Source organism: Rana temporaria, chromosome 3 (assembly GCF_905171775.1).
Source record: "Rana temporaria chromosome 3, aRanTem1.1, whole genome shotgun sequence".
NCBI classification, from domain to species: Eukaryota; Metazoa; Chordata; class Amphibia; order Anura; family Ranidae; genus Rana; species Rana temporaria.
Window position 1 is genome coordinate 40,871,169 of NC_053491.1, and position 16,252 is coordinate 40,887,420.

Genomic DNA, 16,252 nt, shown 5'->3' on the forward strand with positions numbered 1-16,252 from the left:
GTCACGTGTAAGTGTATGAACTATGACACACATGAAAACAGAGGCACATGGAGTCAATGCTGAGTCTAGACAGATAGGTGCATGGCTGCTGGGTGCTGCCAGACATATGTCATCCTTACAGTGTTCAGATTCTTATTGCCATATTTATATTATTTGTAATATGGCCATATTACACATTTATCCAATAAAATTTGGTTAAATTTGGTTAAAGCTTAAAGGGGTTGTAAAGGTAAAAAAAAAAATTCCCTGAGGCCCCGTACACACGACCGAGGAACTCGACGTGCCAAACACATCGAGTTCCTCGTCGAGCTCAGTGTGGAAGCCGCCGAGGAACTCGGCGGGCCGACTTTTGCCATTGAACAACGAGGAAATAGAGAACATGTTCTCTATTTCCTCGCCGAGGTCCTCGTCGGCTTCCTCAGCCGAAAGTGTACACACGGCCGGGTTTCTCGGCAGAATTCAGCTCTGAACCGAGTTTCTGGCTGAATTCTGCCGAGAAACTCGGTCGTGTGTACGGGGCCTAAATAGCTTCCTTTATCTTAGTGCAGTCCTCCTTCACTTACCTCATTCTTCCATTTTGCTTTTAAATGTCCTTTTTTCTTCTGAGAAATCCTCACTTCCTGTTCTTCTGTCTGTAACTCCACACAGTAATGCAAGGCTTTCTCCCTGGTGTGGAGTGTCGTGCTTGCCCCCTTCCTTGGACTACAGGAGATTCAGGACGCTCTCTATGTTGCAGATAGAGAAAGGAGCTGTGTGTTAGTGGGCGTCCTGACTCTCCTGTAGTCCTAGGGAGGGGGCGAGCACGACACTCCACACCAGGGAGAAAGCCTTGCATTACTGTGTGGAGTTACAGACAGAAGAACAGGAAGTGAGGATTTCTCAGAAGAAATAAGGACATTTAAAAGCAAAATGGAAGGATGAGGTAAGTGAAGGAGGACTGCACTAAGGTAAAGGAAGCTATTTGGGGAAAAAAATTGTACCTTTACAACCCCTTTAAAGGGTAAGTTCACATGGAATTAAAAGATGGACTAAGGCCTCGTACACACGACTGAGGAACTCGTCGGAAAAGACACATCGTTTTCCTCGACGAGTTCCTTGTCAGGTTTGTGGAGGAACTTGACAAGCTTGCTTTGCGTACACACTGTCAAGACAAAATCTCCTCGTTCTCAAACGCGGTGACATACAACGGCAGGGGAAGTTCTATTCCACTGGCACAAACCTTGGGGCTGCTTTTGCTAATCTCATGTTACTGCGTGTTAAGTAAAAGTTTGGTAAGAGACGATTTGCACTTTTCAGTCTGTTACAGCTTGAAAAATGTGTTATCTCCATTAAAAATGCTACTTTTACTCCCGTCTTTATTCTGAGCATGCGCGGGTTTCTTAGCATACACACGCTCTAGTTTCTCGTCGAAAACCAGCCCGACGAGGAACACGACGAGGAAATTGAGATCCCGTCGAGGAAAAACTTGTTCTCTTTTTTCCTCGTCGAGTTCCTTGACAGTTTCCTCAATGACAAATGCCCGTTTTCCTCTGCAAAAAAGCTTTCCCGCCAAGTTTCTTGATGGATTCTGTCGAGTTTCTCGGTCGTGTGTACGAGGCCTAACTCTAAATACCTGGACCGACTCTCCAGACCCCGCTGCAAATAGAGGCTGTGATGCCCTGTGCTGCAGATGCAGTCTGTACACTGCAATACATAAACTTGGAGGGAGTATCCATCATAATACTCAAAATGGCAAGTCCTTATTGGTCAGTGAGACTGTATTGCAGTGTACGGTGCATGAACCGCTATACTGACAGCATGTAGCAACATGCCCACCATGTGCAACGGCGTCCGGAGGAGTGACCACGATATTTGGAGTTAGTTCAACTTTTCATTTCTCCTGAAAAGGTACACTTACCCTTTAAGTACTTCAAGAGACCTTGTCATCAGCCTAAAAAAAAAGTCACGGAAACATCAGCCTAAAGGTAAAGCCCCATACACACTATCAGTTTTCCTGATGGTTTTCTCTTCAGGTTTACCAAAATCATCTAATATGAGGTCAAACCTTAAAGCGGGGGTTCACCCTATATAAAAAAAAAATAATAATTTTTTCCCTCTAGCATTAAATCCGGCATAGTAGCGCGAGCTACACTATGCCTGTCTTAATTTTTTTTTCCCCGTACTCACTGTTATAGCGTACATAGAAGATTCCGGGGAATGGGCGTTCCTATGGACAGGGAAGGTGATTGACGGCCGGCCGTGGCACGTCACGCTTCTCCGGAAATAGCCGAAATAGGCTTGGCTCTTCACGGCGCCTGCGCATAGCCTGTGCGCAGGCGCCGTGAAGAGCCGAGACCTACTCCGGCTGTCTTCGGGGAGCGTGACGTGCCAGAGCCGGCCGTCAATCACCCTCCCTCTTGCTAGGAACGCCCATTCCCCGCGGCAGACGGAATCGTCAATGCACGATATAACCGTGAGTACCGGGATAAAAAAATTAAGACCGGCATAGTGTAGCTCGCGCTACTATGCCGGATTTTATGCTGCATTGTTCTTAAGGAGGGTGAACTACCGCTTTAAGCGTTTCAATTTGAATGCAATCAGGCAGGTCCTTATACTACATGGTTTTGGTAAACCTGAAGAGAAAACCAGCAGGAAAACTGATAGTGTGTATGGGGCTTAAAAGTCACAGAAACATCAAGTTTCTTAAATGCTTACTTGCAATCTTTTTCCTTTCCATATACAATTTTTTTATTCACTTGCAATGTGACCCTGAGCTAGGGAATTCAACCACTTGAAGAAAGATTGAATACGTAAGCACAGCCACAGTTTTGCCAAACTTCTTGGGCATCATATACCTCTCTTCTGCAAGTTTCTGTTTGTCTATGTTGGCCCACCCCACATTTCCCCTCCCTACATAAACTTTGTTGTTGCTGCCGTGGAAGGAGATAAAACTGATAACTCTGAAGCTGGAACAAACCATATAGCCTGACAAAATAACAACCACAAGATGACCCCAAACCTCATCAATAAACCAATGATATCTCCAAGCAACGACTGTGGGCCAAATCTGGGTTGCTGCAGGATTGCATCCAGCCTGCAGCTAGGGTAAGATCCCTGCTGCGTTGTCTTTCCCCAAGTCTTTTGACTGCTAAGACCGTCAGAGTCCTAGCAACCAATGATGTGCTTGCCCCAGCAGAAGGAGAGAACTTCTTCCACCTATGCCTGATCCATCTCTAAGCTCCTATCCTTCTGCTACACTGACTACAACCACATTGTAAGCAAGGTAGAGGTGGACCACTGACATGATGGGCTCAGATCAGGGCCCTGATGTAAGGAGGGATTGTGATATGATGTAAGAGGGGACTCTTAAGGCAGACACTTGTGTAAAGGGGGGGTGCTTTGAAGAGAACTCTGATGTAAGGGGGGCTCTAAAGTGGACCCTGCTATAATGCGTGCCTTGATGGGAACACTGATGTAAGAGGGGACTGGTGTGAGGGTAACTCCTGAAGTAAGGGCTGTCACATAACTCCCAACTGTCCCTGATTTGGAGCAATGTCCCTCATTCCTCCTCATTTGTCCCTCGTTTTGGTCTGATCTATATAGTTGTATATAAAATGCACTTTTTATGTATCAAAAAGTGTTTCCCAGGGCTAAACCATTGACCTGATTTCTAAATTGCTGCATTTGTAAATTCCAAAAGCCAATATAAAGGAATAGTAGTGGTAAAAAAAAACACTTGTGGGTTTAACCAATCTTGTTTTTTTGTACTATTCTAGTATAGGGGTCGTGACAAGGGGTGTGTCTTATGCCTGCATACTTTAGCTGATAGGTGTCCCTCATTCCCATTTCAAAAAGTTGGGAGGTATGCTGTCAGTCACATAGGGAGTTCATAACCCTGAGTAAACTACTACTCCAGCCTTACCCAAAGGGTTGATTTAAAGAAGAATTTGCATAGCCATTCACACAGTGAAAGTACATGTACATAAAAAAAAGTACTTTATTCTGTGTGAATCAAATTTAAATAATTGATTTTAAACCGAAAATGCTGTATTTGGTCACTAGATGCAGCTAAGTATTATACCGGTAGTTAATTCCTGTGATGCTAAATGAACTATTTTCAATTTTAAATAAATGATTTACATTCAAACAGCCCAGTATATAGATTAGTTACATTTGTTTTATTCCCTATACTCACAGAACGAATATACATGCACATTTACTGGGTGAACGGCTGTGCAAATTCATTTTAAATCAACTCCTCAGTGTATACGTTAGTGGAGATCAGCATTAAAGTGAGCCTTCTGCTTTGCACTGCATGTGTCAAAGCATACATTCTATTAGTAACTCTTAGCAGAACACCAATGTACCTATATGTACAGCCCATTGCCCTTTTTCCCTCATGGCTTCTAAAAATTTTCCGCTGGATATGTTAAAAAGCCTGCACTGGCATTACTATTCTGCCACAATAGCCAGAGCTAAAAACACACCAAATTATGATTCTCCACCATCTAGCTGGGAAGTAAGGGCCAGATCCACAACGAGCGGCCGTAACTTAACTTTTCCTATTTAAGTTACACCGCCGCAAAATCTCTACCTAAGTGCCCGATCCACAAAGCACTTACCTAGAAATTTTCAGAGGTGTAACTTAAATCCGTCCGGCGCAAGGCGTGCCCAATCTAATGGGGCGAGTCCCATTTAAATTAGGCGCGCTCCCGCGCCGGACGTACTGCGCATGCTCCCGACGCGATTTTCCCGACGTGCTTTGCACAAAGTTACGTTGCGCTGAGTTTTGTGAATCGCGCCGGGTAAAAAAAGTTGCGTCGGAAAAAAAAGAGATGCGGCAGGAAAAAAAATAATTTGACAGCGTCGCGGGAAAGAAGGGTATACTTTTACAGGGTGTACTAACTTTACACTTTGTAAAAGGTACCCTATCTTTGCGTTTGCAAACTAACAATTTACGGAGACTTCACGAAGGGAAACCGCTTTGTGGATCTCCGTAAGTGCTAATTTGCATACCCGAAGTGGAATTTTGACGAGAAATGCCCCCAGCGGCGGCAGCGGTACTGCATCCTAAGAACCGACAGTGTAAAACTATTACACCTGCCGGATCTTAGGAATATCTATGCGTAACTGATTCTGTGAATCAGTCGCATAGATAGAAACAGGGATACGACGGCGTATCAGTAGATACGCCGGTGTATCCCTTTTGTGGATCTGGCCCAAAGTGACACCCAGGCTACAGCCTTATGGGATGGAGTGGATGCACCAACTACTGCAAACAGGGCTCATTATTGTAGTCCCAGAAAATTGTAAGTAGGTGATTTAATTCACCAATGCCAAAAAAAAAAAGTAAAATATAATTTTTGGCCAACATTTAAGGGCAGTGTCATGAATTAGCATAAGTAAATCATAGCCACAGCTTTAAAATAGAGATGAAGCCACAAATATTTAGATCTGTGGCATGTGAAACCAGGAAACCATGGCATGGCATGAAAAAGTGCCCCCTCCACCCCACCCCCCTAATTGCACACCGACTTTAAATTCTAAACTCTGTTCTGCTTTTGCACAAGAAAGAACGCTCTCTTTGTGCTGCCAAAACATTGTTCTGGACCTGCTCTTCGTTGAAACCAGTGATCCTGTGCCAGTGGAAAGACACTGTCATGCGCCAGGGCAGCTTTTCTTCCCATTCACATTAATATGTTACTAGAGGAGTGCGTTTGATATTGTGAACACTGCGCTTTCCTGGCTGGACACTTGTGATGTTCTAAAGTGTCCAAGTGTGACCGCTTTTAAACTGAAGGGAAACATATGCTGGTAATGTAGAATCTTTAACCTGTCAAATTCATGGTTAGCTGTGCTCTTACTTAAAAGTAGCATTTCAATGTATAGAATAATATTTCAGCTTAGTAAAAACTAGAGGCATCAGTGAATTAACGCACCTGTCTGATGTGGCAATACCTATCCATGCCTTTCTCAACCCTTTTACTGCAGAGGAACCCTTGAAATAATGTTCAAGTCTTGGTGGACCCTTGCTAGAGATCATGGTTTATTGCTGGCCACACCACATTGGCAGTCAATGAGAGACGGTCCCCTTAAGCTAGTGGTCAATGGAAAGAAAAGCATTATACTGGTGTAATGGCAGTTATTGTAGTTCCCCCATACACAGGAGAACACATAGGACAGTGGGGATAATGTTTCTTTCATTGGTTGCTATTGGAAAAGAATGGCACCACTTTTTGGAAAGCTAACATAGTTATTATTGTCAGGCCTCGTACACACGATCGAGGAACTCGTCGTAAATGAAACATCGTTTTCCACGAGTTCCTTGTTAGGCTTGTCGAGAAACTTGACAAGCTTTCTTTGCGTACACACTGTCAAGACCAAATCTCCTCGTTCTCAAACGTGGTGACGTACAACACATACGGCAGGGGAAGTTCGATTCCACTGGCACAACCCTTGGGGCTGCTTTTGCTAATCTCATGTTACTGCGTGTTAAGTAAAAGTTTGGTAGGAGACGATTTGCACTTTTGCACGATTTGCACTTTTCAGTCTGTTACAGCGTGACAAATGTGCTATCTCCATTACAACGCTGCTTTTACCGAAGGTGCGCTCCCGTCTTGTTCTCTTTTTTCCTCGTCGAGTCCCTCGACAGTTTTCTCGATGAAAATCATACACACAACCGTTTTCCTCTGCAAAAAGTTTCTTGATGGATTCTGTCGAGGAAAACGGTCGTGTGTACGAGGCCTAAATGGTTACTTACTAGTGAAAAAAGAGGATAAGCTTGTTGGTGCAAGAATCATACAGGCACCATCAGGTGGGAGGTAAATTAACCAATGTTCAAGGAACCTTATAATAGTTAAAGCCACCCTGGATTCAAACTCATCAGAATGGAGCTGGTGATTCCGAACACCTAGGAAGAGAAGCTCTGCTGCCTGTCAAAAATACAGTTCCTATAAATACATTCATGCCAAGTACTAACACCGATACCAAATACCCCTACCACCACCAATCAGATCTCAAGTGTACCCTGAATGTATAAATCTGATTGGTGGCATGTTCTTGGCAGGAACAAATTATTAGATCAGGTTCTTAGAAAAGCACACTTTCCAAAGAAAGTAACCTGCCTTGCAAGATTTGGCCAGGTACAAATTAATTTTTTTCTGCTAAATTGTCCATCTTAGCAAATGAAGCATGCAATATCAACTATTCTCCAGCAGTTCATTTATTTGCTCTTGAAAACTCTCTTACAGAACGAAACACATTGAAAATAACATTTAAACTCTAACAAGAATAATACTATTTTTAAGTTCAAGTGTCTGTATTTTGCTTGGATGACCGCTGTGTTTTCAGGAAGCCAATTTATCTAGAGAAATTGCCATGACACACTTCATTTGCATGCGTGTGAAATCTCAAAGCTTTTGGTTTAGACAAAGTTCAGTATCCTAGTCAAATCTGAGTATTGAGTGAAGTCAAACTATGGGAAATTACTATTAATGAGATTAGAATAATATGTGATCTTTTTCATGGTAGGATAGAAATACTTATTAACACTGTGTTGCTTAAAGAGGGAGGTAAAGAAAATAAATATGGTAAAATTATAAGGTAACGACTGTTTAAAGCTGAAGCTTAGATTTGCCATTTTTTATACAGTTACATTGTTCCAGCTTGGACGAATGTATTTATTGGAAGAAAAATAAATTGTGCTAACCTTGACACTAATTATAGTGACATATAATGTATCACACCAATATTCAATTAATGAGAATTAACCCATACTTGACTTGATGAAAGAGTGTAAAAAACATATAGTGAGTCCACAAAAAATAAAAAGTGTAAAGAAAATTGGAAATGTTTACCACCAATGATCAGTTAATGAGAGTAAGGCCGTCGTACGTGTTGAACGTCACCACGTTTAAGAACGACGAGATTTGGTCTTGACAGTGTGTACGCAAAGAAAGCTTGTCAAGATTCTCGACAAGCCTAACAAGGAACTCGTTGAGGAAAACGATGTTTCAGGCCTCAAGCTTCGTACACACACTTGTCTTTCACGGCAAGAAAACTGCTGGCAGAGCTTTTTGCCGAGAAAAACGTTTGTGTGTATGGTTTCTCGTCGAGAAAACTGTTGTGAATCTTGACGAGAAAAAAAGAGAACCTGCTCTCTATTTTCTCGTCGGGAGTCTCAATTTTCTCCTCTTGATTCCCGTCGGGCTGGTTTACGACGAGAAAAACGTTTGTGTGTATGCTTTTCCGAGTCTTAACCTGCCTGGCGGTATTCCCGAGCGTGACTCGGGGTGGGTTTTTCATGTTGCGATCGGTAACCCCGAGTCACGCTCGGGCTAGCTATGCAGAGCCTGCAGCGTGCGCTGGCTTACCTTGTCCTGGATCCAGCGTTGTCACCGCGCTGTGTGAGCGAGCGGGACCTCGCTTGATTCACACAGCGTCCTCCTGTGCCGCCGATCTCCGTTCCCTGCGACGTTACGACGCACGGGAGCGGAGAACGGCGCCAAATTCAAAAACGTAAACAAACACTATACATACAGTATACTGTAATCTTATAGATTACAGTACTGTATGTAAAAAATACACACCCCCCTTGTCCCTAGTGGTCTGCCCAGTGCCCTACATGTACTTTTATATAAAAAAAACTGTTCTTTCTGCATGCAAACTGTAGATTGTCCATAGCAACCAAAAGTGTCCCTTTATGTCAAAAATAGTTTTAGATCAGCTAAAAAACAGCGATAATAAATTATAATCACTTGCAGAATTGTGCTATAGCGATTTGTGGGGAAAATTCGTCATAAAAAAAATAAATAATGACAGCGACAATTTTGCAACTGAGAAAATTTCAGTGATTTTGATTTGATTACATTATTGAATAATTTTTATTAGAATTATATTATTATTTGTTATAATTATTTATAATTATTTATTATATTATAATTTATAATTTTGTTTTTTTTTAAAATGTCATACCCGGGATGCCTATTAGATTCTTGTTTGGTCAGATTTAAGTGAGTTATTCCTAAGAATTACAGGCCTACAGTATAAAACGCCAAATTTCCTTGCAAATAATTGTACCGCTTTTGGTACGTAATTCCAGACAGAATCATACCGACAGGGAGGTTAAAACCCCACGCATAGTCAGAAGCAAGTATGAGACGGGAGCGCACCTTCGGTAAAACTAGCGTTCGTAATGGAGATAGCACATTCGTCACGCTGTAAAAGACTGAAAAGCACGAAGACTGAAAAGCGCGAATCGTCTCTCACCAAACTTTTACTAACACGCGGTAACACGAGATTAGGAAAAGCAGCCCCAAGGGTGGCGCCAGTGGAATAGAACTTTTCCTTTATAGTGCCGTCGAATGTGTTGTACGTTACCGCGTTTTAGAACGATGAGATTTTGGCTTGACAGTGTGTATGCAAGGAAAGCTAGACAAGAATCCCTTCAAGCTTGACAAGAATCACGTCGAAAAAAACTAAGTTTTTTTTTACTTTGGGAGTCTCGGCTGTGTGTACAGGGCTTTAGCCCATACATGACTTGATAAAAATTATTAAAAAATAAATGATAGTGAGTCCACAAAAATGGGAAAACTGCAAAAATTGTTAAAAATAAATAAATACATTTGAAAAAAAAAACACATATGGATTATTGCAATCAAAAATTTATGTCCATAAATTTCTGCAACAAAAACGAATATAGTGAATGGCTGTGAATTAATTAAACAAAAAAGTCCATATGAACATGAACTGCGGTATCCACTTGTGAGTCCACCACCAGCAGAAATAAACTCTTAAGCCTCGTACACACGACCGAGGAACTCGACGGGCGAAACACATCGTTTTGCTCGTCGAGTTCTTTGTTAGGCTGTCGAGGAACTCGACAAGGCAAGTTTCTCCATTCCCGTCGAGGAAATAGAGAACTTGCTCTCTTTTTGGCTCGTCGAGTTTCTCTACAGTTTCCTCAACGAAAATGTACACACGACCGGTTTCCTCTGCAAAAAAATATCTCCCAGCTAGTTTCTTGCTGGTTTTTGCCAAGAAACTCGGTCATGTGTACGAGGCCTGACCAACTAGCAATGATCCCCATGACAGAGGATCAGAGAATGCGTATATGAATCACAGCTTGGCTCCAGGAAACAGCAGGCACAATCATAAATTCCCAGCAATCGCCTCCGAATCAATCAAGTCCACAGAAGGTATGTGTGGTACCTGCTGTCACCTGCTAGCGCTACCTACAGCAATTGCCTCTCAGAACCGCCCCTAGAACCCAAACCCCCAGTATTTATACCTGTGGGATCTCAGAGGAAGGAGAGAATCACTAAAATAGGCACCACTACTACAGTGGTTTCCACTAGATTCCATATCCGGTGCCAAGCGGCTGACCTGCTTCATTGTGAAGACAGGACATTACACACTAGGCATGGGCACCATTAAAAAAACACTTTGCACTTTAAATTAATTCAAACTGTTTTCTGACTGGTTGAGGTGGAGTTGTGGGTAGGTGACGTCCAATTCATTCAATCAGGGAATGCTTTCATTGACCAAATGCAAAGTGTTCTCCAAATGGCACCCAAGCCAAGAGAGCAACCTTGCTGCACCAGCATGTGTTATTTGCCATAAAAATTATTTTAGCCATATGACTGCTAGTTTTAGCTTTGATTGTCTGTCCTTCCCAAATAAATAAGGCAAATGACGATCATTATAACGTAACAACATTAGCAGAAGAGGAAAAGAGTAGGAGTAGAAATGTTCTCTTATCCTTCCAAGCAAGGAAGACAATAAATCTCTCTGGTTCGATGTATGAAGTAGGGTACTTTCCAAAGCAACAGTCTGTGGTTACCCTCAACTATCCAGTTAGCATCCTACTTTCCTCTTTAAGGGAATGGTTAAAGCAAATAAGGGATAGAGTAAATATAGGGGTTGATTTACTAAAGGCAAATAGATCGTTAACTTTGCAAAGAAAGTTGCACTTTGCAAGAAAATGATCCCCAGAGCACAGTGAATGTGGTGGTGTTTCACATTGCAATGTATACCCAATTACATACAAGGAAAACGAAAAAAAAAAAAGCCAGAAGGACTTCTCCTCATTCATTAAGCTCTGGGGCTAATTCCCCTGCAAAGTAAATAGTCTATTTCCCTTTAGTAAAAAAAATCTCATAGACTTGTTTCATACATTTCATACGTGGGACCCATTGGAATAAAATTACAAAATATGGCACAACTAATCAAAGGACTCTCATATACAGCATACTAAAAAGGAAGGATCAATTTCTCCTAATCTAATATATAAACTTTACTGACATGTTTGTGTTCTGATTAAAGTTCTCCTTTAAAGTCATTTTCAGTGGGTTACACAGCAAGAACTAGGCCAAAAGAAAATATTGTGTTCTTGGAACTAGTTTGGTACAAAAATGGTCTGGAATTCCTATGAAGTCAGTGAGCCAGGCTTGAATTATTAGTGTGGGAATCTGCACAAAACTTTAATAATCAAGCCATGCATGATGGGATATTTCTAGTGTCAGAAATAGCAATGATGTACAAATAAAGGAAGAGATGTTGAAGGGAATATTCTCTTCACTTTCAAAATTGGTAAACTGATCTTAAGAAGTTTTACAGATATTCCCCTACCATGCTGAAAAATCATCCACCAATAGGCCACTTCATTCCCGACCTCCTGTGTCCATTTGGAACACTGGATAGCATAAGAAGTTAGGAAATCAGGGTAGAATTAGAAAAAGTTATTCGGTTAAAATACTGAAGGCAAATAGACCTGTTCACTTTGTAAGGAATCTTACACTTTGACAAATTCTCCAAAGCTTAGCGAATGAGGTGAAGGTCTGTTGACGTCCATCATCCAATCATATTCAAACAAAAAAGCTATTTATTTTTTTTCCTCTCACATGATTGGGTATTCTTTGAAAAGTGAAACTTCACTGCATTAATTTTGGGGTAAATTTCCTTGCAAAGTGAAACTTCCCTTGAAAAACAAACATTTTATTTGTCTTTAGAAAATTAGCCCCACTGTATAACTTCCTGAGGCCTCGTACACACGACCGAGAAACTCGACGGTTGAAACACATCGTTTTCCTCATCGAGTTCCTTGTTAGGCTTGTCGAGGAACTCGACAAGCTTGCTTTGCGTACACACTGTCAAGCCAAAATCTCCTCGTTCTCAAACGCGGTGACATACAACACATACAACGGCAGGGGAAGTTCGATTCCACTGGCTAAACTCTTGGGGCTGTGTTTGCTAATTTCATGTGTTTGCGTGTTAAATAAAAGTTTGGTAAGAGACGATTTGCACTTTTCAGTCTCTTACAGCTTTAAAAATGTGTTATCTCCATTACAAATGCTTCTTTTACTCCCATCCCATACTTTAATCTGAGCAAGCGCGGGTTTCTTAGCATACAGACGTTCGAGTTTCTCGTCGAAAACCAGCCCGACCAGAAACTCGACGAGCCAAATCAGACTCCCGTCAAGGAAATAGAGAACTTGCTCTCTTTTTGGCTCGTCAAGGTTCTTGACAGTTTCCTCAACGAAAATGTACACACGACCGGTTTCCTCGGCAAAAAAATATCTCCCAGCAAGGTTCTTGTACGAGGCCTCACACAAATAAATGCTTGGTGAATGCATTTTGTGGCTTATTAAAAATAAAATAAAATATTGAGTTCTGCTCTTCTCTAGGACAATGATGGGTTCACATGGGCAGATTTTTTAATAATCTATTTAGAAAAATAGAAGAATGAATCAATAGCTGAAACCACAGGATCCCTTCCCGACTGGAATAATAAGTCTAGGAGACTGTTTCTGAAATTCTTCCAATATTCCGGTTGATCTCTGTAATGAATGCTACAGATTTTTTTATTGTTTTTGAACACTAATTAACACTTGTGGTTCCCAATTATATAGTTATTATGGCTAATCTGTTGCTTTTATGTGCATAGCTTAAAGCAAGCCTGTGCTTTATTAACCTATGAAAGGCTAAGCAATCGGATTACTTTATTACTGGCACTACCTGCAGTACCTACTCAACTTTGATGCCCAATTCAGCCACAGGGAGTGAAGAAAATACTAGAATATACTTCCATAATTGAGGGGCTTGTTACTCACCCTCTTTTTACCACACGACACCTATGGTGATTGGTGATTGGCTGCTCAAGCACTCCTTACATGGGGACAGGAGATAGTCCCCAGCATTTAAAGCTCCAAAGAGCAACTTTGGAGCTTAGTCAAGGCCTCCTCCATTTGAACCTAGCAGCCAAACTAAAAGATGGTACGATGACAATTTATATTTATGACTAGCTTGTAGGAATGGCGTTAACTCTATTCTGTCCCCCCCCCAGTGTCCCTTTAAAAGGTTTTGAACACCTGGGTGGGAGGAATGATCATTCATGTGGGAGAGGCTCCAATTGAGGAGGGATAGTGCAGGGACACTATTCCTGGCTCCGCCATTTGGGAACCCTAGAGAGTTGGGACGAGGACCGGCCTACATGGTTACTAAAGGCATAGGCACAAGTGTACTGCCTGTTTGCCAACCCCTTCATCAGATGTTGCTCCAGTAACGTAGCCTACTAAATTGCCCTCTCAAGTACAAAGACTGTATTCAGGTACCGTCAGCATTGTTAAGAGCTGTTATAGCCGTGCTGCCTGTAATATTGTGGGTCCATTGCCATAGTGTTTGGAACTGTAAGTGAGCTCCTTGCCGATGTCTCCCATGTTTTAATTTTTACAATCAATTTTACTGCTTTACCAAATAACAATAATGCCATCTTGGGCTCTGTGTACCTTTATTCCATCTCAGGTACCAATCAACTGGCCACGCCTGCAGGCTACTATCCTAGCATGAAATAAACAAGTCATCTAAATATATGAATATATGAAAATGTACTTTATTAATCATGTTGGGGATCATAGAGTTTTCTGTGCTTTGAACCTAGTATACTGTTTGTTGTATGTGGAAATTTTCCAAACAGTGATACAGTAAGCTCAACTTAAACACAAATGAAAAATAAGACATCATGTTGACTAGGCTCATTGTCAGCAAGGAACTCATTTCCAGTAATTGCCTTAACCAACATGCTTAGGGAGTCTAAATTCTATCAATGTAAGCACTCTGATTTATTGATTTCGAGTGACTAATTCTCTAGAGATATAAAAGACAATGGGTGGACAATGTAGACTAAAAGGGTCATTTCCAGAACAAAATGCTGATTCCTCAATTTCTCCTAAATGCACATTGTACCCTTGCATTATGGATTAAGTATTCCTTATGATGATGTGTGGTGACACAGAGGAAGCAGGACTTTGTTACCTAGAAGGTACAATGGAGCAAGAAAGAGGTAGAAAGAAAAGGAAAGAAGGGAGAAAATAGTGAAGTACAACCACCTATATCAGGTCCCCTCTGAAGTTCGAAGTCACTGTCTGTGCAGGGTGTCTCCAATTTCGGGAGACTATAGATTAAAGGGGCTTCTAACAGATCCCGCAATTCCCAGACCCGGTTATGAGCATTGTGAGAATCGCTTAAGGAAGCTGTCAGGTTTTCCATCCGTTTCACATCCCGGAGCGCAAATCAAACATAGAGGGAGGTTCCCGTTTCTTCCACTTAAGGGCAACCAAGCATCGTGCAGCAGTTAACATGTGCGCATAGAGTTTTCTAGCCAATTTAGAAAATAAGGGGGGGTGGAAAGCCCAAAAGAAAGGTTTTAGTATTGAAAGGCAGCCAGGAGCCAAAGATGGAATGGAGTAGGGAGTGAACCATCCGCCAGTAGGGGGTGATTAGAGGATATGTCCAGAAAATATGGTAGAATGTACCTATGTCTTTGTTACGCCGGCAATCGGCAACGGGATATATGAAATAGAGCAGGTCCAGAGTTTGTTACCAATGATAAAGTATCTTGTAGTTTTAATAAACCTGTTTTTTAACATAACTGCACTATGAGGAGCTTATGTTTTTCTTCTTTTTGGTTGATATACCATATCCATTTGGGGAACATACTTGCCTTGAGTTGCTGTTTCTGAATTGCTGGTTGTTTTTGCTGTTTTTGAATCACATTGCTATAATCTTTTTATATGGACTATAAACTGAAGGAACTATGAATAAATGGTTGTGTAACAAATCATTTGAGTTTCCATTATATCTTATGGGAAAATTTGCTTTGATATACAAGTGCTTTGGATTACAAGCATGTTTATGGAACTAATTATCCTTGTAATCCAAGTTTTTACTGTATATGCGATTAGGAAATACCTGAATCTGCTGCATGTTTTGGAAAATCTACCAAAGCAGGGCTTTTTGAATCTAATCTAACGCAGGACCTTTTAAAGGGCCGTACTGCTTTACTGAAATCCCCTGAAGCCCTGTACACACAATCGGTTCGTCTGATGAAAATGGACCGATGGACCGATCGTGTGTGGGCCCCATCGGTGAAGAAAATAGAACCAGTTTAAAAATTTTCTTATGGTTAAAAAAAACGATCGAAAAAAACGATCGTCTGTGGGGAAATCCATCGGTCAAAAATCCATGCATGCTCAGAATCAATTTGACGCATGCTCCGAAGCATTGAACTTCATTTTTCTCAGCACGTCGTAGTGTTTTACGTCACCGCGTTGGACACGATCGGATTTTTAACCGATGGTGTGTAGGCAAGACTGATGAAAGTCAGCTTCATCGGATATCCGATGAAAAAATCCATCGGATTAGATTCCATCAGATATCCGATCGTGTGTACAGGGCTTGACTGTGTTTATGATACATAGTTCTTTTGGCATGGACTAAAAGGTACATGGATGTTATAATTACAAAATAAATCAACTCTATTATTTTCCACCTACCTGTGCATATTGGCTCTTACATATCACTCCATTCCACCGTGGCACAGTAAGGCACCCTTGATGACGTAGGATGTAATTGTCTGCTCGACCAACAAATGTATCACTGTAACCAGTCAGTGAGCCATCCAGGTCATGAAAGATTGAGACCTTGTCACCATCATAGTCATTGGATCCGAACCACTGCCCAGAGCGACCAAAAAATACTTTGAGTTCAACCTAGAGACAGAATGAAAGATTATACTATAGTTGTGCAATATTCATCAACATTTCAGGCAAATGAATTTAACGCCTCCCTAATTTAATGCAGACTCCTTTGGCTTTAATAAGTAATAAACTATCTTCTTGTTATGCTGTGGTTAATATTTGGATTAGGAAAATTATTTATCATCATAGCACCATTTAACGACTCCATCTGCAGCAAATAAATAGGGCATAGCTCAAAT

General features: G+C 41.4%; 2 protein-coding genes across 5 annotated transcripts in view; both read right to left on the reverse strand.

Moving 5' to 3' along the window:
- The window catches only part of LOC120931210 (cell migration inducing hyaluronidase 1), a 226,115-nt gene that overhangs the window by 160,909 nt on the left and 48,954 nt on the right, over positions 1 to 16,252 (reverse strand). The window lies entirely within an intron of this gene.
- LOC120931208 (cell surface hyaluronidase-like) overlaps positions 1 to 16,252 on the reverse strand; it is a 193,208-nt gene that overhangs the window by 40,094 nt on the left and 136,862 nt on the right. For all 3 annotated transcript variants that reach the window (XM_040342420.1, XM_040342421.1, XM_040342422.1), the window contains one exon: positions 15,810 to 16,025. In XM_040342420.1, the coding sequence (XP_040198354.1) occupies positions 15,810 to 16,025 (216 nt within the window). The remainder of the gene's footprint in view (positions 1 to 15,809; positions 16,026 to 16,252) is intronic.